We start from the raw sequence: 27,674 nt of genomic DNA on the forward strand, positions 1-27,674 counted from the left end.
TATACTCTAACGGGTAAAGGTTAAGGGATTGGCGGTGCTTTTCATAAGATTTGAATTTGAGTTCTCGGACAGATTTCGTGGCCCGCCGTTGGATACGCTCCAGTGTTCTTAACATTTTGGAGTGAGGGGATACTATGTTTCCGTACTCTAAATGGGGACGAATAAAACTGTTGAAGATTATGTGGAAAGTTGTTCCGTCAAACTAGCCGAAAATGCGCTTCAATGTTACCAGTGCATGGTTTGCTCGAAAGGCATTTTTGTCACAGTTAGCGTAAGACTACAAATAGTAGGGTATCAGGATTGCTAAATCTTCTCGAAGTTGACAGTATCATAATGGAATTGTGATAGAGAGAAATAATACTGAATCTTGCATGATCAACAAAATAGCAACAACCATTTGTACAAATAGGTCAATTGACAGCGTTTGACCTCGTGAATGTGGAGGATTATATGGCAATGACCTCCACTTTAATGTTTGTAAAAGTGAACCAATCAGAAAGCGATCAGATATCTGGAGCGAATTACAACTGAGTGTCGTTTAACAGATTTTGCTTATCCCACTCTTGTTTAGTTTCTAATTGTTTTCGATCGCTCCCATTATTAAATGTAATCGCAATCTATATGGTTGTTGACTCAACTCAATTCTGTTGTTATCATCCAAAGCTCTCTATGATCACGCAGTTCTGCACTTCGCCTGCATTCAAAGTACTTTCAGGTTAGACACGAGCCATACATTTAGATATGTAATTTTCAGGCGGAAATGTGGGTTTACAATGCAGTTTTCGTCATCATATTATTTGATGACCTGTGGCTTGCAGAGTTCAAGAGTGTTGATTCACATTGTATGTTGGCTAGAGAAATCTTAAATAAATACATTTCCCGTCCTATTGAATCTAGTAACGCTTGTATTAAAGCCACATTTTGTTATCTTTAGATCAATTGGTCAATTTGTGCAGAGAGAACGGCGGATCTGAGTTTAATGATTGCTGTAATGAGGAGTCGCTGAAAAACATTGTGTCTATTGGCGCATCTGAATTCACTAAGCACTGGCGCATATTCTGGCTTAACATAAGTCAGAATTTAAGGGAAGACGCTCGTTATCTGCAAGGTTTGTTACATAACATTGACTAATGATCCAGGCTATATGTTAGGGAGTTTGAAGCTAACATTGAAAAGTTTTCATGACCTCTTTGTAAACTCCTACGGATATAACTATGATCAAAACAAGGATTTTGTTGAGGCATTCTTCCATGAACTGGAAAGTTATATGCTGGGAGACCGGCAAAATATAGCGTCGTTGGTTGATGACTTTTTCGATGGCCTGCTAATTCGTGCACTCCATGTAATGCTGTTTGTAAAAACTGAACCGGATGGTATTGTAGCCAACTGCGTTGCATCCAAGTTGAGACCTCTGAAGCCATTTGATCAAGCGCCTGAAATAATAAGGTTTATGGCAACTCGCGCATTTCCTCCTCCTAGGATTCTTAGGAATAGTCTCCTTTTAGGAGATCATGTGGTTCAGTTTTTATCAAAGGTAAGCGACACCAGTCATTCTTGATTTGTTGTTCCAAACTTTTACAAACAAATTGCAAGCTATTCAACTAACTTACTGTGCCTGTACTAGTTTTGTATATTTTCTAGTTAAGGCTTAGTTTATATTAGTTCATTTTCGATCGCGTTTCACGTTCAAAATTTACTCTTGCTTCAGACGACCAAATCTAAACAAAGCCCATAGCCTTGTGCACTTATTTGTACTTGACTACGGTATAGCATTAGTGATTAATTAACAATTAGAAACAACTAAGTTATTTAGAACAAGTGGTGTTCACTTTATTCTTAATATCTTTGTAATATTAGGTACTGAGTTAAGCCCTAATGAGCTAACTATGTACTGGATTAATCTTCGCATAATCGAAGCTAAAATAAGTCAGTCAGCTAAAACGTAGGACCAGACACATATATACATCGGTCCAAGTTGCCATACCTCATTAACACAACAAGATGAACACCGGATTCATAAAAGTAGTTAATTCAGAGGTGGTGATATACAAAAGAAAGATTGCATATAAGGATATAGTACAGAAAGAAAGAATTAGTTCGTAGAAAGAAAGATATGAAGCGATTTTAATCTCTTAGTTTAAGGGAAGACAGAGAGTGTATACACCAACGTCATTGTGATCGATTCTGAGCGATGTCACTCACAGTCTCCAACCATTGGTTACGATAGTCACGCGGACCCCAACCAAGTAATCTGCATCTACCAACATGGCTCAGACTAGAAGTTAGTGACTTCAATCACTGATGCCACGTTTTGGTTTGGCCGACCCTAACTTTCTTCCAAACATTCCGAACACCGGTTAGCATTGCGCGTCGTGGTAATCGGTGTTCGGACATACGTAACACGTGGCCCAACCATCTCAGTCGATGAAGATTCACAACCTCATCAACTGATTTACCATGATTCCCTAGTACCCTACATTTAACCCCACTAATACTTACCCGGTGATGCCAGCAGACGCCAGCAATATTTCTAAGGCATCTGTGGTCAAATACTAGTATCTTACGAGTGTCTTCTACTCCTAATGGGCACGTTCCGCAGCGGTAAATAGAACAGGACGAACTGTCGCGCAGTATACTCGTCCCTTAATCGATAGACGGATATCTCGCCTTCGCCATAGGTGACGTAGGTTTACAAAAGCCAAACGGGCTTTTCGAATCCGTGCTGAGATTTCGTCCGATACTAACCCATTAGGGCTGATCAGACTTCCAAGATAAGTGAAGTTGTCAACGCGTTCGACCACTTCACTCCCTATCCTTAGTTCAGGTGTTGACGCAAACCAGTCCTAAAGCAACAACTTGCATTTGGTGGGAGAGAAGCGCATTCCAAACATTCTGGCATTGTTGCTTAGTGCTACCAGAAGGCTCTGCATTTTATCAGCGTCTTGATCAAACAGGACTGTCATCTGCATATTGTAAGTCGATAAGTGGACCTCCTGGAAGGAGATCAATACCCGAGAATTCAGTCGACGAGAATGGTATTTCCGTCATTAGGTCTATGATGAAGTTAAACAACATTGGAGAAAGTTGACAGCCTTAACGGACACCGCTTCGGGTTGCAAAAGCAGATGACAGTTCTTCATAAGCTCTAACTTGACTAGTAGTGTTGGAGTAAAGAATCTTCACAAGGTTTATGAACTTCTGAGGTACTCCTTTCAGTGACAGACACTGCCACAGAATCTCGCGGTCTACAGAGTCAAATGCTGCTTTTAAGTCAAGAAAGACCACCATTGCCGGACGCTGATAAGTATGTCTGTGTTCTAGAACCTGAGGAATAGTGAATATGTAGTCGATGCATCCACGACCAGGTTTGAAGCCAGCTTGATTCTCTCGTGTTTGCAGTTCACGAGTCTTAGTTAGGCGTCTGATAATTATCGAGGCTAGTATTTTAGATATTATATTAGTTAACCTAATCCCTCTATGGTTGTCACAGGATGATTTTAACCCTCTCTTATATATTGGGACGATAAGTGATTGTGACCAGTCAGATGGAATAACGTCTAACTCACAGATCTTAGCTAAAATATTAGTCAACCTAATCGCTAAAATCGGACCACCATCCTTAAAGACCTCTGGAGCCAATCCATCTGGACCAGCTTCCCTTCCTCGTTTCAGATTAACTATAGCCTTTTGAAATTCTGCTAGAGTTGGGGGACCTACTTCAATGTTCCATTCACACTGTCTGGGAATGGAGGGTAGTTGTAGAGTAGCTGAAGGCCAACTGAACTGTTCTCTGAAATGTTCCGTCCATCGTTCTAAACGCCTGGACTGGGAGCAGATGAGTGTATCGTCTTTTTCCGATATAATCTCACTTACACTTGACTTATTAATTCCAGTTTCTTTTATTAGTCTGTAAAGCTGTCTTGTGTTCCCTATAGTCGCCGCCTTTTCCATCTCTTTTGCTTTCATTGCCCATCACTGCTCACGGTCGTTTCTTAGACTTTTTCTTAACCTAGATCTGATTTGTTGTCGCTCTTCATCATGTTCAGAACCTGATGGGACGAGTTTGCGAGAATCCATCAGTGTGATAGACCTTGAAGAAATCCATTGGTTCTTTGTAACCCTGTGGTTTAAATCACTGATAGATGTCACTGCTGTTTGTTTATCTTTCCAAGCAACATCAGGGTCAGCTTCGTTTTCAGAACTACCTAAGTGTGACCTCGGTTGTTCCTGGAACCTACTTTTGGTTGCGTGCCCGTATTAGGGCATGGTCGGAGTCCAAGCAGGTTCTCCAGAATGAACGACAATCTTCTACCGACCCTCTCCAACGATGACTGGTGGAAATATGGTCTATTTGAGTCCATCGTTGGTTTGGTGTAGGGGGTTGCCATGTTAGACGATGTCTCTCCTTATGCTTAAAATTTGTGTTTGCTAAAAATAAACAATTGTCTGAGCACAGTTGCAGCAGACGATCACCATTATCTGTTCGTTGTTCCGGAATACTAAAATACCCACCTAAATGCCTTTCTGTTTGGCTTAAACTACCTATCTGAGCATTAAAGTCACCCCCTACGAGTACTATGTCTGAACGTTTAGCTTTCTGAAGAGGTCCAGATAGCTTTCTGTAAAATTAATCTTTCACTTCATCTGAGCTGCAGTCGGTGGGAGCGTAGGCAGAAACGACGAAAAGGCAACGACGTGTGTCCCTATCCTTCCGAGTTTATACGGAGCCGTTTAGCCGAACAGCACATAAACGACTGTTGACGGGGATCCACTCTAACAGTGCTTGTTCCGCCCTCATGCTTAGTGCTATGCCCACACTTGCCAGTTCACGAGAACTGGCCGTCAGGTCACCAGATAACACGTAGGGTGTATCTCGTTGGCTCTCCGTTTTGCCGAGGTGAGGTCAAGTGAATGACCACACTGGAATCCTGTATGCGTGTTTCGGAGACACAGCATACATCAATGGAAAGAGACTCTAGGGTTTTAGCCAAGGAAGCCTGCTGACCGATTTGACATAGAGTGCGTACGTTGAACGCTCCAATGTGTAGTTTGGAGCGAGGTTTCAGTAGACCTGGGACAGAGTTTTGAGCACTAGAATCGTTGGCTATGGTGACACTTGAGGAGGAAGCCGAAAGAGGAAGTTTAGCGTTGGAAGTCGATGTAGGAGGAATAATAGGAATCGAAGACGGAGGTTTATTATGAATACAGTGGTCTTGAGTGCTGTTAGAGGTATGAGGGCGGTTATCACTTCCCGGTTGCCCACATCGTGGAAGGGTTCTTCTAAAGGTATCTGAAAAGGAAATTGGATTAGAGGCGGTCTCAGTGACCTGAGAGCGTGACCGCAGTACCCAAGGGACAACTGCTTGAGGCCGGTCGCGCACGGCCTTTTCGTGGGAGGTTTTTGACGTGCTAGCTCCGTTCTTCAAAGGGCCTTACCGCCGGAGACGGAAATCCGTGAGGTAAGGTGAGGTGTGCATTTTTAGGGTCGACCTTTTCTAACCCCACCCCTCCTTGTGGGAAGGCAGCATCGCTGTCATGCTGGTTGTCTGAAGGAAACACACTGCTGTCACACCTCTGTACAGTCAGCAGTACTACTTCGCCTTCGGACCTTAGGTTTGTTACTTTTGGTCTTGCCGCTCTTCAACCGACCTGTCTGACATGGTAGGACCTTGAGGAACGGTTGTTCCAGCCAGTATAGCTCGGTTGGTTCATCACGATAGGCAAGCCCGACCACCACGTCAAGGTAGCAACAACGGTCGGGAAAGCTAAAGTAAGATGTAGTTTGGTTCTGTTTTGGTTCCGTAGCGACGTTTTTCTAATTGTAACGTGTTATCAAGGTCTCATCAGAATTTCTGAGTTGTCTAGGTGTAATCTCCGAGTAAGTAAATTTGAGGTTGATTACAACGCCCGTTAAATAAGATAGAGCAGTTAATGAGGTTAAACACTCATTGATAAAGACACAATTTTTTGTATGCTACTGGTAGTCGTGGAATTGATAACGTCGAACTACGAGATTGTTCAAAAATCCAATGACAGTTTGAATTTGGTTTCATCGGTAAGATTTCATCTTCCATCCCCTATATTAAGATTTCTCAGGACCGCTTTACTTTTTGTCTCTTAATTTCGAAATTTTGAGACGTTAGACATATGAGTAAAATATTTGTAAATTTTTTACTTCCAGATTACGGTGAATGATAGTTGTATAAATGAATGGATTAAACTACGTTACTGTAATTTATGTTCAGGAGTAATCCAACCCCTCATTTGTCGACATAGTTGTTTTAGTCGTTTGTCCACATGTTTTTTGTTATGGACTGCTTTTGATAAATACTGGCTATCATTTATTGGTAGGTTGAATATTTCATGTTATTTACATAAAGGTATTATTTTTATGTTGTTTGGATGCCGACTTACAAAACGCCTGTCCCATTCATTTATTAAACGAAGTTCCTGTCTTTATCGAAAATTACAGACAGTCTGTTGATGAAATCCTGACAGACTCACTGTGTATTGGCTGCCTTTAGATTCCGAATAGGGCTTGTTTAGCTCCTTCAGTATTGTCTTAGGAGTTAGTTTTTCGTGTTTATAATATCGTCTTAGTATTAGCTCAGATGGGAATAATCTATGCATAGTAACGTTCTGAGCGGTTTGTTTCCGTCTAGGTAACTATGAGTTAAGGTAGTTTGGTCACAAGAGGTTGGATGTATGTGTTTGCGTCCGACGCTTTAATCTATATTTTTAAAACTCAACCAGGGAGTTGTGATTGGGCTAATGGATCTCAGTCCTGTACACCGGTTTTTCATACCATGTTCTAATCGCCTCCATCAAGTCTCAGAGTTGACAACGCTTATAAACACTGGGTTTCTTCAGGCTCCTTACAACTCATTGAAGCCCGTCGGTCTACTCCGGGTGACCGTGAGTTTGACCACAAACGAAAGTTGTTACGTAGCGAAATTGGGCAAAGCTTGCGTAAGGACCGAGAAGCCTGGTGGTCGGAGCGTGCTAATGAGCTGGAAGCAGCAGCTGCATCTGGTAATTACCGGAAGCTCTTCTAACTCATCCGAGCCACTGGCAGCAAGAAGTCTGGTGTAAGCGAAACAATCTGCGAGGATGATGGGATGCCAATCACTAACATCCATCGACGTCTTGGACGATGGGCAGAATTTTTCGAAGGGCATTTCGACTGGCCTGCTGCTCCGGCAGCATCGGTCAGACTGTCCTGCCCCCCATGGCAGGTGACGACTGATCCACCAAATGAGGCGAAAGTCCGCAAGGAACTCCAACTCTTGAGGCGCTACAAATCACCCGGCCCAGATGACTTACCTTCGGCTCTTTTTAAAGATGGTGGTGACTTTCTGACTAAGGAACTGACGACGTTGTTTACTAAGGTACGGGAGCTAGAGAGTGTATCAACGTCATGGAATGAGTCGATAGTTGTCCCTATCTTTAAAAAGGGTTCACGTCGTTCCTGTAACAACTATCGGGGGATAAGTCTACTTCCGATTGTGTTCAGGCTGTTGGCTTCCGTCATACTTCGTAGGTTGTTCAAAGCCTGAGAATGATTGACTCGCGAGGAGCAGGCTGGGTTTCGTTCTGGTCGAGGATGTATTGATCATATCTTCACCCTGCACCAAATGTTAGAACACCGCCATACTTTTCAAAGGCCAACTATCGTAGTGTTTCTTGACATCAGGGCTGCCTTCGATTCGTTGGATAGGACTGTTCTCTGCGATTGTCTATTGAAGAAGGGTGTGCCTGAGAAGCATATTAACATCCTAAAAGCCCTATATACAAACACCTCAGGGAGAATGAGGGCATACAACCACCTCTCTCCATTGTTCCATTCGAGCAGTGGGGTTAGGCAGGGTTGCCCAATCTCACCATTACTCTTCAACTTTGCCATCGATGACATTCTGGAAACAGCTCTGATGGATGTAAGTAATGGTGGTGTGGATCTGTTGCCTGGAGAAAGACTTCTCGATCTTGAGTATGCGGACGATATTGTCTTACTGTGCGATAATGCTCAAGCCATGCAATCCGCACTTAATCAGTTGGCAATCAGTGTCCGTAGGTATGGTATGTGCTTTGCACCTTCGAAGTGCAAAGTACTTCTACAAGACTGGCAGGATTCCAATCCTGTACTAACCCTGGATGGTGAGCAGATAGAAGTAGTCGAGGAGTTCGTGTATCTGGGTAGCTGCATAAGTGCTGGTGGTGGCGTGAGTGATAAGATAAATGCACGTATAGTGAGAACCAGAGCGGCTTATGCCAATCTGGTCCATCTTTGGCGCCTTCGTGATGTTAGGCTGGCTGTAAAAGGTCGGATTTGCAACGCGTCGGTGAGAGCAGTTTTGCTCTTTGTTTGTGAAACCTGGCCTCTGAGTTGAGGACGTTAGACGACTTTCTGTGTTCGATCATCGTTGTCTCCGAAGGATTGCTGACATTCAGTGGCAACACCATGTTAGTAATGCAGAGGTTCGGCATCGTGTGTTCGGGCACAGAGATGATAATTCAATTGGTGTCACCATCTTGAAACATCGACTTCGGTGGCTTGGACATGTTCTCCGAATGTCGTCCCAGAGAATTCCACGTCGTGCATTATTTGCCGACTCTGGGACTGGTTGGAAGAAGCGGAGAGGTGGTCAGTGCATGACATGGTGTCGTGGCATGAAAGAAAGCTGCAAAGGACTGGCTTCTGTCGGTCCTTCACGACTCCCTGGTTGGGGTCCGAGAGATGGTGCAACACAGTGGCTAGAGACGTTATCAGATATGGCTCAGAATAGAAGCCAGTGGCGATCTTTCTGTAACCTTTTACTTTCTTCATAAAAGAGGTTGTATCTTCCTTAACTGAAAGATTTCTTCTGATTGTACCTTTCCGTTCCCTCATTATTACTATTATTATTATTACACTCCCTTATACCAATCTCTTCATTATTGTTTTTTTTTACGTTCCTCATTTTTTTTCTTCTTAAATTCTCATTGTTTTGTGTGGCGCATATATATTTGGCGCACTCCTGTACCAATATATATGTGTTCAAATAAATAAATAAGAGTTGACAAAAAATCCAGCACGTGAAAGTTGCTCGAATGACATTAACAAAACATGACCAACGCCCAAATTTGGGCGTAACCTTTAAAAGTAAGACTTATTCGTAGGTTAGTAGTGTTTGATCATACATACCCTCTAAGCATTACTCGCGTATGTCAGAACTGTCGAAGTAGCGGTGCTGAGGTTAGATAAATGGTACCAGAGAAAGGTGGAAAATTGGTTGGTGGTGTAGCGAATATCCATCGATTAAGGTGGTTGGGACAATACAGGACGCTTATGGGCATAACCGCTGTCCATCTCCATGTATGACGTTTGCTAGTGTTTTGGTAGGTTGAAAGAAAGCTTATTATTTATTTATTTATTTGAACACATAAACATTGGTACAATTGGGCACCAGATATATATGCGCCACACATATATAAGCTTGCTTACTTACTCCCGTTACTCCTCGTGAAGGACCATAGGCTGCCCACCAGCATTCTCCATCCAACTCTGTACAGGAAAATTCTTTCCAGTTGTTATTCATCCTTTCCACGTCTGTTTCCAACTCCCGACACTGTGTGTTCTTCAACTTTCCTCTTTTCCACCTCACTTCAGGATTCTAAGTTCGGGCTTACCTTGTGATGCAGTTTTGTGAGTTCCGTAAAGTATGTCCTATCCACTTCAAAAGTCTTTTCTTGATTTCCTCTTCAGCTGGAAGCTGGTTTGTTATCTGACACAGTAGGCTGTTACTGATGGTATCCAGCTAATGGATGTTGAATACCTTGCGTAGACAACTATTTATAAATACTTGCACCTTCTTGATGATCGTTATCGTAGTTCTCCACAATTCAGCTCCATACAGTGGTATTGTCTTGACGTTCATATTGAAGATTGTGACTTTAATATTGGTTGATAGTTGTTTTGAGTTCCATATGTTCTTCAATTGTACGAATGCAATCCTTACTTTGGCAATCCGTGCCTTCACATTTGCGTCAGATCCTGTTTGTTTATCATTAATGCTTCCCAGGTACGTGAAAGTTTCCACCTCTTCTAGAGCTTCTACATCAAGTGTGACTGGGTTGGTGTTCTCCGTATTGTATTTGAGGATCTTGCATTTTCTTTTGTATATGTTGAGGCCTACTGATGCAGAGGCTGCTGCTGTCCTGACGTTCGTATTGAAGATTGTGACTTTGATGTTGGTTGAAAGTTGTTTTGAGTTCCGTATGTTTTGAAATGTAGGAATGCTACCCTTGTTAGGGTCGCCGAAATCAGAACGTATCATCCGTCTATGAAGTCACTAACTGAATGCCTGACCCATGTTGGTGGACGCAGACTACTTGATTGGGATCCACGTGATTATTGTAACCAATGGTTGGAGATGTTGGGTAGCAGCTCAGAATCAGTCACATTGCTGCAGATGCACTCATTTTTCATCATCCCTCAGATCCTAGGTTCATCTCACAAATCCATTCTTAATTCTCGAGTCATTTTCTCTGTGCATTCTTTTATACTACCACTGATACTGTTACTACGTTTACCACACACACGCAATCTCTCTCTCTTTATATATATATAAGCGTTAGTCTGACGAAATTTTGTGCCAGGCTATACAAGTCCGGTATATTGACCAAATGTACTCTTTCACTAAAGATGGTTATAATTTCGAACGTTCGGGAGTTATTTATTTATTATTTATTTTAACACATAGATATTGGTACAAGGAGGCACCGAATACATATGCGCCACACAAATCTCATCTGATATGTGTGAGGGCCGTGATACTGCCCGGGTGCCCAAACCGAAGCAGGTGGTTTCCTTAGGAGGCCACACTCGGAGACTTCGACCTGGAGGTCTGATCCACATGGCAGTGGAGCATCGTGAGGAGATGCAGTCCCATGGTAGCCGGTGACCAACGATTGGTCCATACGCCATTTGTTCCTTCAGGATACTGGAGCCAGCCCATGTGCACCACTGGTTTGGAATCAGGGTTTTCCAACTCCCCTAGATGGACTCTCCATGTCCACCAACCCGGTTAAAGCGCCGGACATTCGCTTTAGGTCCTCTCAATTTCGTAAACAACACCCTGGCCACGAGAAGTCAGTGAGTAGGACTTCCTTGGTAGAGACTATATACTTGTGGCCATGTGAGAGCATTTCAAGAGGGAGAGCGGACTCTCCTTACTCTCGGCCGTACCAGGGCATTTGGGGGCTGCTTAAAGTTCTCAATGTAAGAGTGTAATAAACTGTTGTTTTATATCTTCTAGTAATTCCGGATTACGGTTTTATAACTATTTAAGTTGGTTTTCACTGGACGCTCAAACATTTATATTAGCTCGAGAAATTTATTTTCCGCCGTATTATATTCGGCTATTATAATGGTACTATATTCTCTTGCAATATAAGTGGTTGATTTCATGTTGAGTCATATTGGCTAACATCAACTTTAGAGTGTTTTGTCAACGTATGCTAATCGTCGTTTCATTCCTATTACATACTGCATATTAGCCATTAAAAGTATTCCAATAAAAACGTTTTTTCCACACCACCCTATTTTCAAGTTTAAAGTAAGTGAAATCCACTTTGTTTTTCTAGATCAGGTTGTTCGTGTTGCTGAACGTTTAAAAGACTCCAAAATTTTCCCCCAGGTTATTCGACCATTACAAATACATATATCTGACGCTATCATGAATCTTCAAACTATACTTTTTCGACTGGATCAATCTGTAAGTTTACGTGTTATTCAACAGAGTTTTGTTATTAATTTTGCGGTATTTTGAATATAGAGTGGTGATTTCATAAGTTTAGCAACTGAATTTTGACCGCTGATCGTGGTTCACTTTCTTCGGCATAGTATACAGAGTTTTATCACTAGCCTTCAACGCAGCATAGCTCAAATCTGAGTACTTGGATCACTAAGTTTGATTCCTGAGGTACATCGTTGCGTCAAAAGTTTTTATACCTGTTCAAACTTTCTGTTTTAGAGCTATCTGGTTAATTCATAATTACAGAGCCTCTTTTCCCTTATAGGATTTTTAATCAAACATTATCCCGAAGGTCTTGGTACAAGTGTTTTTGTTCATCTTCTCACTCCTAACACGTTTATTAATTGAAAATTCATCATCCTTTACGTTGCTGTACAGTGCTGTTTAGTTTATTTGAATCAAGTTTTATCAACTTGACTCGTTGGGAAAAGCGTTTTGTATCCTTTATTCGAATAGGTTCTGAGGAACATGACAATTTTTCCATTGTTAATAAAGCAAATCATATATGGCAATTTTATTGTTGTCTAAATAACAAACAGGCTTTATAAACTTGTCGGTGTATATACTTCTGTAGATCAACAATATATTGTTCTGTTAAATGTACCCATGATCAACTGTAAGTCGGTAAGTGAGCTCAAAACTACGAATATTGAAGTTTTGTGATATGTTTCAAAATAAGATGATACTTATTCAAAAATCTATAATGCAGTTGTTATGTTCTTCCTAATTTGTCTTTAGTCTACCAATACACATCACCTTAGTTTGAATGAATTGAAAGTAAGATATTATAGACACTAAGTTATTCAAACATTACAACCGTTAGTCGACGAGAAAGGTCTTAGGAATGTATCTAGACATTGAATAGATAAAGTATAGCTAGTCAAGTGGTCCGAATATGTCCTTTGCCATCTGACAAGCGTAAACTTATAAAACTAACTTCTTATGAATCGATTAGTTCCACTAGACGAACATACGCCACTTTCTGTGTTAGTACACAATAAAGACGCTGATCATTCTTCAATCTAAACTTAAGTATTAGTTTATCATGTTATATTCAATCTTCCTTTTTTAATTTTTGTTCTTTATTGTATAACGGTTATATTGCTGTGGTACAAAATTCTAGCTGAACGTTTTATTTGTTTGTGGACTAACTTATAATATACTCTGAGTCTTGAGTATCCGACTTCAAACACTGCCCATCAAGGTGTTTGTGGAGCAAGGTTATTACGATAGATATAGCTTTTAACCTAGAACATGAATATGTACACAGTTGTTGACGTATCATGTACGTATTTTTAAGTACTATTCGATTTAATACACCTGTCAACATGTGCTCAGCTTTTATACACAGTCTTAAGTGATAATCAGATTTCCTATACCCCTTATTCCAGTTATGGACAGTTCGTCACGAAAATTCAATATATTTTTATTTCTACATGGTTGCTAAATACTTTCTTATCCCTCCCTCCCACCTAGGTCAACACCATTCTTTGAAATCGGACTAATCAGGCGTTTACATATATTGAACATAAAATTGTATTTAGGTTAAAGGCTTCATCAGACAACCTTCATGTTTGATCCTTACTTGTAAATCGTTGGTAAATATGATTCCTCCGGCGCGTCAAGCAGAAATTGCCATTTCGTGAATGAAAATCTTCATACTCATCTGTTATCATCTTAAATAATCGAGTGAAAACGTACACGGTTTTCAGTATGGAAAGTTATTGATAACACTAACTGCTATAGATAATGCAAGGGGCAATTTTTTCTCCAGTTCATTTTCATGATATCATAAGTGTTGCTTACTTGATGGTTCAAGTTTCTTGAAGGGACCAATAAACTAATTCTTACAGCCTTAGGCAGCGTAATTTTGTGAAAAAGCATTAAATATCATATATAATCATGTAATATCGTTTTACAAAATCAAATACAATTGTTCTCTTGTTTACACACAAGTTGTTTACCGTATCGTCTAAGTTGGAAACTTTGTTTAACTTTGGACCAGTCAATCGTTTATGCATATGTAATATACCGTTATTGATAAGTTAATTTGACATGGCAATCCGCTTGTGGTATAATGGACTACATTAATTACTACCAGTTTACTAACTGATAGCTGTCAATCGTTTTTTAATCCGAGATGCACAGAATATATGAATATTTTGAAAGCTAAGCATATTCTCAGCAGCCAGCTCGTTACGCTTCAACAGCATCCAATCTTTTCGCTCTTGTTGTTTGGCACCTAAATTCAAACAATACCTCTAATATATATATAAGATTACTTGTACTAATCAATAATGACAAAACGTATTTAATTTTTTGGGATTGGAGTGTTTTAGTTTTTAAATTTATGTTATTTGTATAGGATGAATTTTTCAGTGACTGTTTATTAGAAAACTCAAAAGAGCATCAGTCGTTTCCTTCCAGGACTGATTTTAGGCAACGACGACATCAGGAATTTGTATTTGTTGATCATGATACCTTAGTTCAGGATTACAAACATCCTTATATTTACGGCAATTATGATATCCTGAAATCATGGGCGGACAGTATTCGTAACAAGGTATGCACATCCATAAATATTTTCTGTATATATGCATGTGAAAATGTCTCATTTTTTTATGGTGTAGATACGAATTGGAAAAAGTGTTTACGATATCATCATCATGCGGTATTTATGACGATGATTTGCTCCTGATTGCTAATAAAGTGATTTGCGATCCGTAGGCTAAATAGAATGAAATCTGATTATACTTTGTTTTGAATGAGATGCTTGGTGGTAACCAACATGTCTTACATCAAGTAGATGTGCTTGTTTGCACTTATCATCATGGTATGTCTATAATCTTTTATATACTAGTACTTTCTGGCAGTTTGAGGTATGCCAAACTGTTAAGTGGTAAAAAGTAATCGGGATTTGTGTATGTTTAATAAACGAAGCAGGGTCCACTGGAAGGAGTTTAGTAGCCCCCATATATGACTCCAGTTAAATCATATTCTGATTGTTATTGAAGTATACATGCTGTCAAGCCCCGTGTATTTTTATCGACTCAATTCGCGTTAGGAAATGGCAAAATAAAATAAGCCAAATAAGAGAATGAATTTTGATTATGTATATTGCATACATCCATTGATCCGAACAGACAATCGGGAAAACGAAGTGAAGAAAACGAAACGAAACAAAATGGCGCGCGATAGAGAAGGTAAGTGAGCCAAAACACTTTAATCAAGCGTGACTCAATATTTATATTCAGACAAAAAATAAGTTACAGATCGGTGATGAATAGGGTAAGCAATTAACATACATACGATCATATAGAAACAGTCAGGATTAATAAGCGGATAACTGACAAGGTCAAAATGTGGCTTGAGAAGAATGACTAGATCGGTCTGTCCAGAAGTTAGAATAACCTATGTGGGTTTGGATATAGTGCCAGCCACTACAGGAGCTTTTTTTATCCTTCCATGTATCCCTACAATGTTTCAACGCTATACTCTTATGTATAAACAAACTTGTTGTTTTTAGATGTTATCCAAAAGGGCTATATTTATTACAAAAAACTCAAGACATTTATACGAGACCCTTCTTTCAGAAGAACAGATATCCATACGATTTTACTGAAGTTGTATGCCAGACTTATCATCATCTACCGTTATACCACTAAAAGTGAACAGATGGTCAGTCGCACTCTGTGTGATGAATGTATCAACGTTCACTGTTGGTTTGCCTATGGAGAAAGTTCTTTGAAACCTGTCATTCACACTTTCCCTCAAATCCCTTTACTTTAGAATGGAGAAAAACAAGCTAGTGAGAAACAAATTGGATATTGTATGTAAGCCAAATCACAATAACTAATGCAACATATTAGAACAAGCACAATCTATTTCGTGTAAATGGATAAAGCTTAACAATTAAGCTTCATCGCATACTCGTGGACGTAATATACAGAATAGTATGTAAAGACATTACACTTAACCATTAGATACATAGACTCAATCCGTCCATGCAAATAATACATTTCACTATCGAAACAAGTAGTCTAAATTTGTTTTATCAGTTAAAATAAACAATCACATAAATCACTTCTTAAAGTTATACCAACTATATTATCTAGCGTGGCAGTAAAATAATTTTTAAAAAATGACATTTTCTGTTACGATTCTCACAACATTATCATCATTAGCTAGTTTGTCAGTTTAATAATCCAAAGATGCAATTATCGCAAAAATAACCCTCGTTAACTTTCGGAATTAATGTTCCAGTTCTATGTTATAAATACAATCAATCTTAACTTCACATATATTTCCATATTTCTATTAAATGAGTCAAGCTTGGCTAATTGATAACGAAGATGCAACTTAAATAAACCTATACTTCTCTATTGAGTTTTAGCGTGTTTTGGTTACATTTAATATCATAGTATAGTTTAATAAATTTCTTGATGTTCATTTGATTTTCTTTGGTGACTTTTTTCAGTATCTCTCTATACGCAAACCATTTTCTACCATCATCAAGTATCTTTGTAGTGAGGATCTTCTACGTGATTCAAAGGAAAATAGTGACCATTTATGTTGGACAGGTGATAGATTAACACATACGTAAGACTTGAAAAGTTTCAATTTAGCTCACTTTTATTATTTGGCATTTTTCGTCACAAACTCATCAGAATTGCTAGACAACCTCTTTTCGAGTTCTGTTATAGTGACTGAACTGTAACACATTTTGCACTTTAAAATTCCTGAGTATTTTCGATGACAGCTGGAAATTCTCATTATACAAAAGAAGCAACAATTCAAAACAAAGTGTTAGACACAAAGTTGCTACACTTTGTGATAGTTCAGTAAAAGAAAATTTGTAGAATTAAGTAGATATTAGGACAAACATCATACGTAATTGTAAGATATTGATTAATCAAGAATAATAAGATTCTCAGAGTCTCTAGAGGTAAACGAACGAAAGCAAACATTTGAGTGAGAAACTGAACATAAAAAATATTGTTTCGAAAAACGAATGGAATCCAGAGTAAAAAATTTGGCACAATATCAAAGTTTCAGAACTACATTGGACGGCTGTGCAATACACTTTCTGAGGAAAAATTAGTATCCAACTATCTCTTTAAATACCGAAATATATATATCATCGGTTAACTAAATCTTAACGGCAAAGAAGCTGATTTATTTATTTATTTAAACACATCAACATTGGTACAAGAAAGCATCAAACAGATATGCGCCACATAAATCATTTGATTTATGTGAGGGCTGGGTTAATTCCCGGGTGCCCAAACCGACTCAGGTGGTTTTCTGAGGGGGCAACACTCCGAGGCCCTGACCTAAAGGCCTGATCCTCAAAGCAGTGGAACAACGTCAGGAGATTCATTCCCATGATAGCCGGTGACCAGCAATCGTTTCATACGCCATTTTTCTCCTCAGGATCTTTAGTTTGCCCCCAAATGCCCTGGTACGGCCGAGAGTAAGGAGAGTCCGCTCTCCCTCTTGAAATGCTCTCACATGGCCACAAGTATATAGTCTCTACCAAGGAAGTCCTACTCACTGACTTCTCGTGGCCAGGGTGTTGTTTACGAAATTGAGAGGACCTAAAGCGAATGTCCGGCGCTTTAACCGGGTTGGTGGACATGGAGAGTCCATCTAGGGGAGTTGGAAAACCCTGATTCCAAACCAGTGGTGCACATGGGCTGGCTCCAGTATCCTGAAGGAACAAATGGCGTATGGACCAATCGTTGGTCACCGGCTACCATGGGACTGCATCTCCTCACGATGCTCCACTGCCATGTGGATCAGACCTCCAGGTCGAAGTCTCCGAGTGTGGCCTCCTAAGGAAACCACCTGCTTCGGTTTGGGCACCCGGACAGTATCACGGCCCTCACACATATCAGATGAGATTTGTGTGGCGCATATGTATTCGGTGCCTCCTTGTACCAATATCTATATGTTAAAATAAATAAATAAAAAGCCCATGTGCACCATTGGTTTAGAGCGTGGTTTTTCCAACTACTCTAAGTCGACTCTTCGTGCTCACCAATCCGGTTAGAGCGCCGGACGTTCGCTTTCCGTCCTCTCAATTTGGTGAAGAAAATGCCTTTCGCCACGATTAGACAGTGAGTAGGACTTCCTTGTTGGTAATTGTATGCACGTAGCTACTGGAGAGCATTTGGAGAGGTAGAGTTGTCTCCCCACTCTTGGCCGCGCCGTCAAAAAACTGCCTTTTAACAAGGATTGTTTGCTTATGTTTAAATAACCACGACTTTGGTCATCGTCTGAAAATACCCAGTTTGGTTAAATGGGTCTAGTGATTTTGTTTTGTTATTTATTTCACATAAAACGAATGGGATTATTGTGACACTTTCCATTGTTGTTGATAACAGATTTAAAAGTATTCAAGATATATTGAATGTTTTGAACATACAATGATTACTTTCAATAAAGATGTTTAAATGTTTGTCAATAATCGAATGCAATGTGAGTCACCTCTTTACGTTCTATCATACAATTGTAAACGAATGTTGGAAGTCACAAAACAAAGTATATTTGGTCGTTGACTGTCATATCTTCATCCACTGTTATAGATGTATCAAGTTAATAATAATGGAATTAGATATCAATACTTTGGTTATAAATTTAAATATGGCAAGCTATGTGTCTGTGATGTCCACGAAATTTAGTACCTGGAGTGGAGTATGAGTAGAATGGAGGATGTAAAAATATATGGAAATAAATAAGGAATGCATAGTATGTGTTCGTTAATTGGCAGTCAAAGCCATTTGGAAAACTTTTGATGGAGTTTTGTTCTCTGAACTGGATGGTTTGGTCGTGGAGCTTTCATCGTTCTTCTGAACGACATCATCAGCACAAACTTCAGGCAGAAGCTTGGGTTGATTAAGTGAATTTACTAATGTTTCAACCAATCTTAGGACCTAATTCACTGATTACGTTACTTATTCAATCCATAAGAATTAATCAACATTAAGGACTAAATAATATAGCATTGATAATTACTTGACAATGGTTGGTTGAGTAATGCATTTTTTTCATTGTTGACATTTTCTAAAATTTTATTGCAGCTGTAATTGTGTAAAGACTTATTCCTTTTTAAGTATGTATTCATGAGCTTATTAAATTGGTAGTTATAACTAATGGAGTTTTCTTATCAATTTTATTAGTATTTTATTTTCGAATTTCGCGAGGCGGGGTCGTAAATGCGCACTCCTGAGGAGTCCCACAATAGGACGAAACGGTCGTCCAGTGCTGCCAGGTTTTCCATAGTGGTCTAGCTTCAATTAACTCATGATCTCAACTATTGGAATTACTATAATATCCACAAAAACCCCTACTGATATTATTTTATTGTCAAAATCTAAAAGGCTGTGTGATTAGTCGATTGGACTTCATTTTGAATGTTCATCTGTAATGGTCATTATTATATATGCATTTTTTTAAAACCCCCATTTCACTTAAACCAGTTTAAATAACTAAGTTGTTGTTATAAGCAAAGATGGATAGTGGCTAGCAGTGGAATCCAGGACGCCCGCTTGGGACTCGTCAGCTGGATGTACCTGCATCTCAGAGTTGATGTTTACTCTGGGACTCGAACTCAGTACCGTTCGCTTCAAACGCCATCGAGTTATCCACTTAGCTACTGAGTCTTGATAGCCACTTGCTTGTGCATTGGGTTGAAGTTTCATTCACTGATCAATTTCAGTCCTAAAACATCAATGGGAAGATTCAAGTAAAACAATACCAAGTGAATTAAGTTGTTGTTATGTCTTAGTTTTATTAATTTTTGTTGTTGTTATTTTTATATATTAGTCTGATTGTTACTACCATTTTCTTAAGTGATGTATTATACTGTAGTTAGCTCGTTCACAAGTATTTATAATTTACGTTACAGGTCAAATATAACCGTAAATCTGATCGAAAATGAATCGTTTCTTAAGATAAATCCTATGGCTGTCCGTGTCATTAAAGATCTACAACACATAACTGAAATTATGCAATCTGTAATTCAAAATAATTCTGATCCTCATTATGTGCCGATTAAAGGGGAAAGTAGAATTCAATCTATAGATAACGTAACTGTTTTCCTTCCATTGCCGAGTTATTCAACAGCAAACCCAGTAAGCATAATGGTCTGTATATTTTTCATTACATTGCATTCAGTAGAGTTCTTTCTATACATGTTTATTCTTAACAAGCTGTTTTACTGTCTGCTTAATAAAATGTAAAGGAAATACAAATCGTTATCACACACATTTTCACAAGTGATAGTCACTACCGAGTGTACACTAATAAACTGACTTAAGAATTCCTTATTGGTGTTCTGATCGATGATGAGGAATGTATCGTCAATAAGTCTAGTTTTTCCCAAATTTCGTTCACAACTCCATTTTCTAATTTGATTATAAAGCAACCAGCTAATATTCTGAACTTGACACATTTATCTCGTCAATTTGTTGACAATATTGTGAAAGACTTACATAGTAAATATTTCCTACCGTTTACCCTCTCAGTTTTCCAACGGGCTACGAGTCTACAATACTGTTCTATGTTTTCACAATAAATTTGTAACATTCCTGTCCTTTTCCTTAGCCTGATATTAATTGATAGACGATTTTGATCATTTTTCCACACCCTGCTTTTGGTTGTTTTCCATCAATTTTTATATCTCTTCTTTACTGCTTTCACATGTGAACTGATTATTCACATATTTCTTACTACGCAATTTTTATAAGTTGTTATTTTACTGTTAATGTTTCCAAGTTTCGATTTAAGTTCGATATTAAAGCATTTATACATCCATCTCTGCTCATAATTTATCCAAGCTGTTATTATTTTTATTATTACGAGCGTCAAGACAGTTCTAATGTACGGAACTGAAACTTGGAGAACTATTACAGATATCATCAAAAAGATGTACGTATTTTATAAACAATTGTCTACTCAAGATACTCAATGTCCGTCGGCCGGATACCATCAACAAAAACCTACTGTGGCGGAGAACACACTGGGATCTGGCTGGATAAGAAATTTGGAAAAGTCGTTGGAAGTGGATAGGACATACATTACGGAAATCAACAAACTGCATCACAAGTCAAGCGCTTACCTGGAATCGTGAAGGGAAACGGGAAAGAGAAAGGCCAAAGTACACACTGTGTCGGAAATCGGAGGCAGACATGGAAAGGATGAATAGCAACTGGGAAGATTCGCCTGGTATAGAGTTGGATGGAGAATGCTCATGGCGGTCTATGATCCTCCACGAGGAGTGACCGGAGTAAGTAAGCTTTCTTTCAGCCTACTTAAACACTAACAAACGTCACACATGTAGATGGACAGTGGTTATGCCCATAAGTGTCCTGTATTTCCCTAACCACCCTAATCGATGGAGATTCGCTGCATCACCAACCAATTTTCCACCTTTCCCTGGTACCACTTATCTAACTTCAGCACTGCTACCTCGAAAGTCCCGACATACGCGAGTAATGCTCTGAGGGTATCTATGGTTGGATGCCTGTAGCTTACGAATGTCCTTTTATTTTCTAGGACCATGTTGCTTAGCTATATCATAGTATATCTTACTATTAACATATACTTTTTACGTGCTATGATTAGTTATCTAATCTATTTCATCATCTTCAAGAGTTATGTTTAGTCTCATATTTTTGACGTATGCGTCGATATTTAACTGCATATTATGGTGAAGCATAATAAAAATTAATTCGAAGCAATGTTGTTCTAAACTACATTTCGAAAATCTTCAATATTTACAACCAATGTTTCAAAGAATTCGAATTAATTTATTAAATACGTACTGTATAGGAATAATGGCTTAGTTACATAAGGAGCTGATATATAAACATAGGATCAGAGTAGAAAACGCCTCAATGCTTAATCTAGCTCAAGCATTGAAATAGTGTACCTGTTCTTGCAACTGTATGACAGAACATTATATGCTCATTTTCTTGTTTTTTTTAGTGCCATTTAGTTGACTCCCAATGATTCTTAAGAGAAAACAATAGATTATAGCTCCTTAATTAACTTCGTATTTATTCACATCTTTGATGTTTATTGAACAAGGGAACTATGAGTAAAGTACGAAAGTTTTAGATCCATATATGTCATACATCTGTTAATGCAATCAGATAATATGTGAAACCAGTTGGAGCTAAACACTGTCTTCTCAAAATAGACATTGACTAATATGAGCAAAGTGACAGACATTGGGTATGATAATTAAGTGTACAGATATACAGACGTTCACAATACGCACAAGTAGAGATTTGACTAGAACAATAATAAAATGGATACACACATTGATGGTCACAATTGCTTTTGAAGTGAATGAAGTTTTTAGAATTGTGAAAATGATTTTAGTCAGATGTTATCTGACATATCAAAGTCGTTCCGAAATCCAGAATAGACTTAGGCGTTATAACAGAGAAACTATTACAGGATGCTTTGTCGAAAATCAAAACGAAGGTTTACAATTCGGTTTCTGAATAAAACAGTGTCGACCATCTGTTTTTTTTCACCGCTACTGCAGAAATCATTCTATGATTGTTAAGTAAATAAAATTTTAATGTAATCCGTTGTTTCAGCAAAGTATAAACACATTACAGCTATGTTTCTAATCTATTTTGTTCATGATTTTTTATCTCCAAGATGATTTCTGGATCATAAATTGAAACTAGACTAGACAAGCATGAAATTGATCACCACCCAGTGATCAATCAATTGTAAAACTTTTTCACTGTTTTGCCTAGGTAATTTAAAGCAAGCTAATTTACTAATATGGTCTTTCTTCAATTTTAGAGTACAGTACTAACAACTTTAAACTATTTAGAATCTAATAACAAAATTCATTCTACATCTTTACCAAATTCTATCAAAACACTATTTCAATTTGATGCAAATCCTATTAAAACATCTCGTTATTCAATCAAAAAACAAATTAAAACTAATAAAGTAATATATTTAAATCCTCCTCATAATTTATGGTTACCATCGGCTAATATACCATCATATAATTATCAACGAAAAGTAATCTGGACATTTAATTCTAATAGTGATAATATATTAAAGTTTAATCTATCTACTAAAGTTTGTATAATTTATTTTACTTGTATATATATGTATTTACTTATATATTAAATGATCAGTTGACAAGTACTTTGTATTTAACGTTTTCTTTATTGTTTAGTATTTGATTTACTTTATCATCTATCCATTGTATAAAATAATCATTTAAGATGAAAAAAACAAACAAACATACTTCTCTTTCAATTGAATAAAAAGTTCCGTTAATGTATTTTCTATACATCAGAAGAAGTTATAGTTTAGTGAACGAGAACACAAATGGGGACAATCGAATGTATTTGACCACAAAATTACAGATCATCTCACTAAAATCTGAGAACCATACAGTAAATACTTCATTTACAAAATATCAATCCATTGGCTCATACTTGACTATTTCTTTTGCAAATATCAGTTCATCATCTCAGATTTCATTGTTCCTATGGGAGGTCGGTCGCCTCCCGGATAGCTCAGTGGTAACGTCTCTGACTGTGAAGCTGGGTGACACGAGATCGGATCCGCCAGGGAGCGCCAGTTCCCCCAAGATTACAGGTACACCTTGCTGACGAGTGCCAAGTAGCACGAAACCCGGGTCCAGGGTTTCCTGTTGACTACCTCCAACCACCATCTAATTTCAAATGGTTAGCGTTTTACTGTTCTGTAGGCATTCTTTTCAATGAATGTAAGGAATTGAGTCCAAAAAGCATCTAAATGTGAAAGTATTCAAATGGCTCTGGACGGAATGGAAGACGTTTAGAGCTTAACAGACTTCCGTATTTGGTAGAAATGTGTCACCGGTAACTCCAGTTAAGAACCTAGGTATATTATCTGTTATATCCTAGTGAAGATAACATAAGGAGTAACAACTGAGACCTATTAATGAACTAATATTATTTATATATTCTCATGGTATAAATATTCAGTAACTAGATTGTGTATATATATATTCCCCTTGTTATAAGCTTTATTTTGACCTATAATTTATTCCAATGATTGTGATCATGAGTCAGTTGAAGCTAGACCACCATGGAAAACCTGGAAGCACTGGACGGCCGTTTCGTCCTATTTTAGGACTCCTCAGCAGTGCGCGTCCGCGACCTCACCCCCTGCGAGATTCGAACGCAGGACCTTGCGCGCGAAACCAGTAATTTATTATTGTACGATTTACTGTTCTTAAGCTATGCTCAGTTTGTTGACTACTGCCTCCCACGTTCACAGCCACTTTTTGGCTTTATTGTGTACAAATGTTATTTCCTATTTTATGGTGCGTTGCGGTCTGTTTGGTTGATATATATGTCTGAAATAAATGATTCGATTCACATAGTGGAGGCTGGTATTGGTGTACGGGAATCAAGTGGACGGGCTAGGCGGACATAAGACCAATAATGGCGCTAGACTGCTCATACCGGTTGAACGTCATTGGTTTTGGCACAGTGCTAAGATTGTAAAGTCGTATTTTGATTGGTGGATAGATCACGCGATAAAAACCAGACATAAAGACAACATTATCGATAAAAGAGGAAACGTCCTTAATGTTCCAGTTACTACATGAGAACCTCTCTGTTTGTGACATGATTGTCGATGAAATACAGGAATGTGGGAATGGGAAACTGGATAAACTATTAAAGAGTTGGAACGGACAGATCGACACAGGGCTTTTTTTAGGGTCACGTGTAATTTAGTTTGCATCTTTATTTATTTTTTTAATACGTTGCAAACTCTATTAAAGAAATAATGTCTTTTTCATTCCATCCACGTTTTCTGTAATTTCAATAACACTTCAGCTATTATTGCGTATAATGTTAAGTATCCATGATCTAATATTATAGTTGTATCTGTTCCGTTTTGTATTTTACCAATAATCAAATTGGCATGGTTCTTATGTATGTATGATATTAAAATAGTCACATGATGCGAATATGTACGAGGAATTTGTTTGTGTCCCTCTAATATGTTTGAAACACAAATGAAATCGTATGAAAAATGATCTCTGAAGTCACCAATAAGTTGATTCAGTTACATAACGAAAAACTGCATGGCACAAACTAAACAGTAATGAATTAGTGGACTTTTCGTATATAAAACGTTTGGGTTGTTATTACTAAACTAAATTGAAAAATTAGGATGGTAATTTAATCTAAATGCATACTTACTTAGAAGGCATCCACTGGTTTTATGTAACCCTTTGGTTAAAATCAATAGCGGGTATCACTGCTGTTTGTTTTGTCTCGCCAAGAAACATCTGGGTCAGCCTCGTTTTCAGAACTACCTCAGTTGGAACCTACTTTTGGTTTTCTCATTACTCAATTCAACTATAATGAGTCTTTTTAGTGTGGCTTTTGTGTGTTCGGTGAGGTGCAAGCAGATGAGTGGTCCGAGTCAAAGCAGGTATTCCAGGATGAGCGACAGTCTTCTATCGACCCTCTCCAACGACGACTGGTGCGTCACCTCGACAATTGGCAAGCTTTTGCAGAAGCGGTCAATTCAAGACATTTGATTTCAGCCACACTAAGTCTGGTAGCATCCATCCTCCAAGTAACGGAAGTGATGCCATCGTAATGATGTATTATATCGGACGACTCTTCAGTGTTATTATGCTATTGCGACGGCTTAACTGTTGAGACCTGTTTGACAAAAGCACATAATTATTTTTACCTTTTGCGCACACTATTTATGTCATGCCATTATGTATAAAGAACATTGACGACCCAACTCTGAAGTATTTTTTCGCCAGATATATTTGCACCTATGGATGTAAACGCAGTACATCAGACTCAGATGCTTGTCTGCAAGACATTGATGATGATAATGGTCACCATTCCCACAAAGAGCATACATCTTTTAGCTCACCATCACAACCTATGTACGCTTCACTTCAAATTAATTTATTTCAAACAACTGAGGTCTGACCTTGGTAATCAGTCTTATTTCATTTCATCGAAATAACAATATGCTTAGTAATTCAACTGAAGAACCATACATTTCAACGAGTTCCCTAAATCGCCTTGTAGTCGTACTTATTTCTGCTATTGACTATTTTTGTAGGGATATCGGAGACCTAAAAATTGGGACTCCGCACAACGATTGATAATGCTATGTTTGCTTAGTCTCCGGTGAAATCATCACATAAATGTATCTTCTGCACATGAACCTGATTTATTCTCTGCAATAAAATGATTTGGTGGCTTATATTTCTAAATGTAGAACGCAGTCAAAGTTGGATGGAGGCTAGCATGTAATCGTCCTATGTAGGACTAGTTAACAATGTGTACCTGTACCCAGAGTTGATTTTAACCCCCGGACTCGAACTTTACTGCTGAGTTGTCTTCTCCATTGCGCGCGATTTTGTTCATCTTCACTTTACCATCAACGTATCCAAAAATCCATCCTCGTATTTGGCTTGATTTAGTTATTCACCAAAGTCATTTAGGTCGATAATTATATACGAGGACCGGCGACGTGTATATTTCAATAACAATCGGACTAGAGTCAGATCCCGGGCCACTCAAAATTAATGATTATTCTGTACTTAGTTCCTGGTTAGTTTCGACTTCTCTATACAATACTTTCGTTTGTGTTCACATAGTTCTCTTTGGCTTTAATTGCACTCTCTCTGAAATTCCTGGTTAATACAATAGTTCGAATACTTTTAATTATCATATAATCAAGCTGATATTTATTAAGTGACACAAACCTAATGCTTGAAGAAAGTCATCAACCGAACTTTTGAACCGAGTTGCAGTGATGACGTACGTCTGTGTAAGTCAACGGAATCGATAGAGTATTGTCTTTATTAAACAAGTTGTAAGATTATAAGATGGAGTACGAGGAGGTGAGTACCAAGCTTAAGAAATGCCATATATATGCTGGCAGTTGATTAGAGTTTGATTTATTGCTCCTGTTTAAGAGTTTCTAACTTTGCTGGTGAACATTGTTGTCGGAATGCACTGAAACATAACTTACTTTTGTCCTCTTTGATTACTGCTGAAATAAAGTTTTTTTGTAGGAGGCAAGAATGAATAAACTACTTTGAGGTCATCAATAAAAAGAAAAGGTTTACAGTATTGAAGGCGAATAAACATCATCAACGTAAGGAAGAAAGAGCAATAAGCCATTTACACTTGCTTGTATAACCCAGCTGGTTATATTTATAGACTTAAGGTAGAAAGATTCAAAGAGAATGATTTGGCCACGTTCTGCTGAGAAGATTTGAATAAAGATAAATTGGGATTCCACATGCTAAATGAAAACATGTTCCAGAACAATAAGAAAGTTGTGCGAGAGACTGTTCAAAGCCCCACTAAAATAGAAGTACTTGTTATCAATTCTAATGTATTTACGCTCGCGTCAGAGAAGCCTGGGGAAAGCCGAAAACGTCCCTTGATTGTAACAAATATCTGACAGAAGCATGTTGTACAATTTGGGAGCCGGATGAAAAACGTCATCATGTCTATGTAAGCGATCAAGTGGTCGCTCAAAACTCGGACAAGTATTTATATAGGAGGTATATGTAAAATGTGATCGATAGACGAACCCACCAATAATAAAGTGAAACACCCACCACCACATTAACTCTCTTTCACCTTGTGCGACTGTATCTCTTTATTAACCAATCACAGTTTGATGTTCATTGTAAAACAATTTTGCTTTGTTGACTCATTTTTCCTATTCTCTGCCTACTGTTCGGTATGTTATTTGTCCCTGTTTTTCCCTGTATTAATAGACCGTACTGCTTGTTTGTACACTACCGATGTTAATCTATATTTTAGAAACAGATAAAGTTTATCGAGC

General features: G+C 38.4%; 1 protein-coding gene across 2 annotated transcripts; it reads left to right on the top strand.

The window, feature by feature from the left end:
* Nucleotides 1–460: 460 nt before the first annotated feature.
* On the top strand, nt 461–27,674 carry GPC4_1 (Glypican-4). 2 transcript variants are annotated; one of them, XM_051215250.1, is made up of 10 exons: nt 461–715; nt 755–896; nt 935–1,108; nt 1,140–1,534; nt 6,182–6,347; nt 11,623–11,753; nt 14,158–14,355; nt 16,270–16,391; nt 19,702–19,927; nt 22,620–27,674. In XM_051215250.1, exons 2-10 carry the CDS (start codon nt 761–763, stop codon nt 22,956–22,958), a joined length of 1,887 nt encoding a protein of 628 aa, XP_051068445.1. In that variant the 5' UTR covers nt 461–715; nt 755–760; the 3' UTR covers nt 22,959–27,674. The 2 variants fall into 2 exon arrangements, with proteins under 2 accessions (XP_051068445.1, XP_051068444.1); XM_051215249.1 differs by having other exon boundaries at nt 16,270–27,674.

This window comes from Schistosoma haematobium, chromosome 2, assembly GCF_000699445.3.
Source record: "Schistosoma haematobium chromosome 2, whole genome shotgun sequence".
Taxonomy (NCBI): Eukaryota; Metazoa; Platyhelminthes; class Trematoda; order Strigeidida; family Schistosomatidae; genus Schistosoma; species Schistosoma haematobium.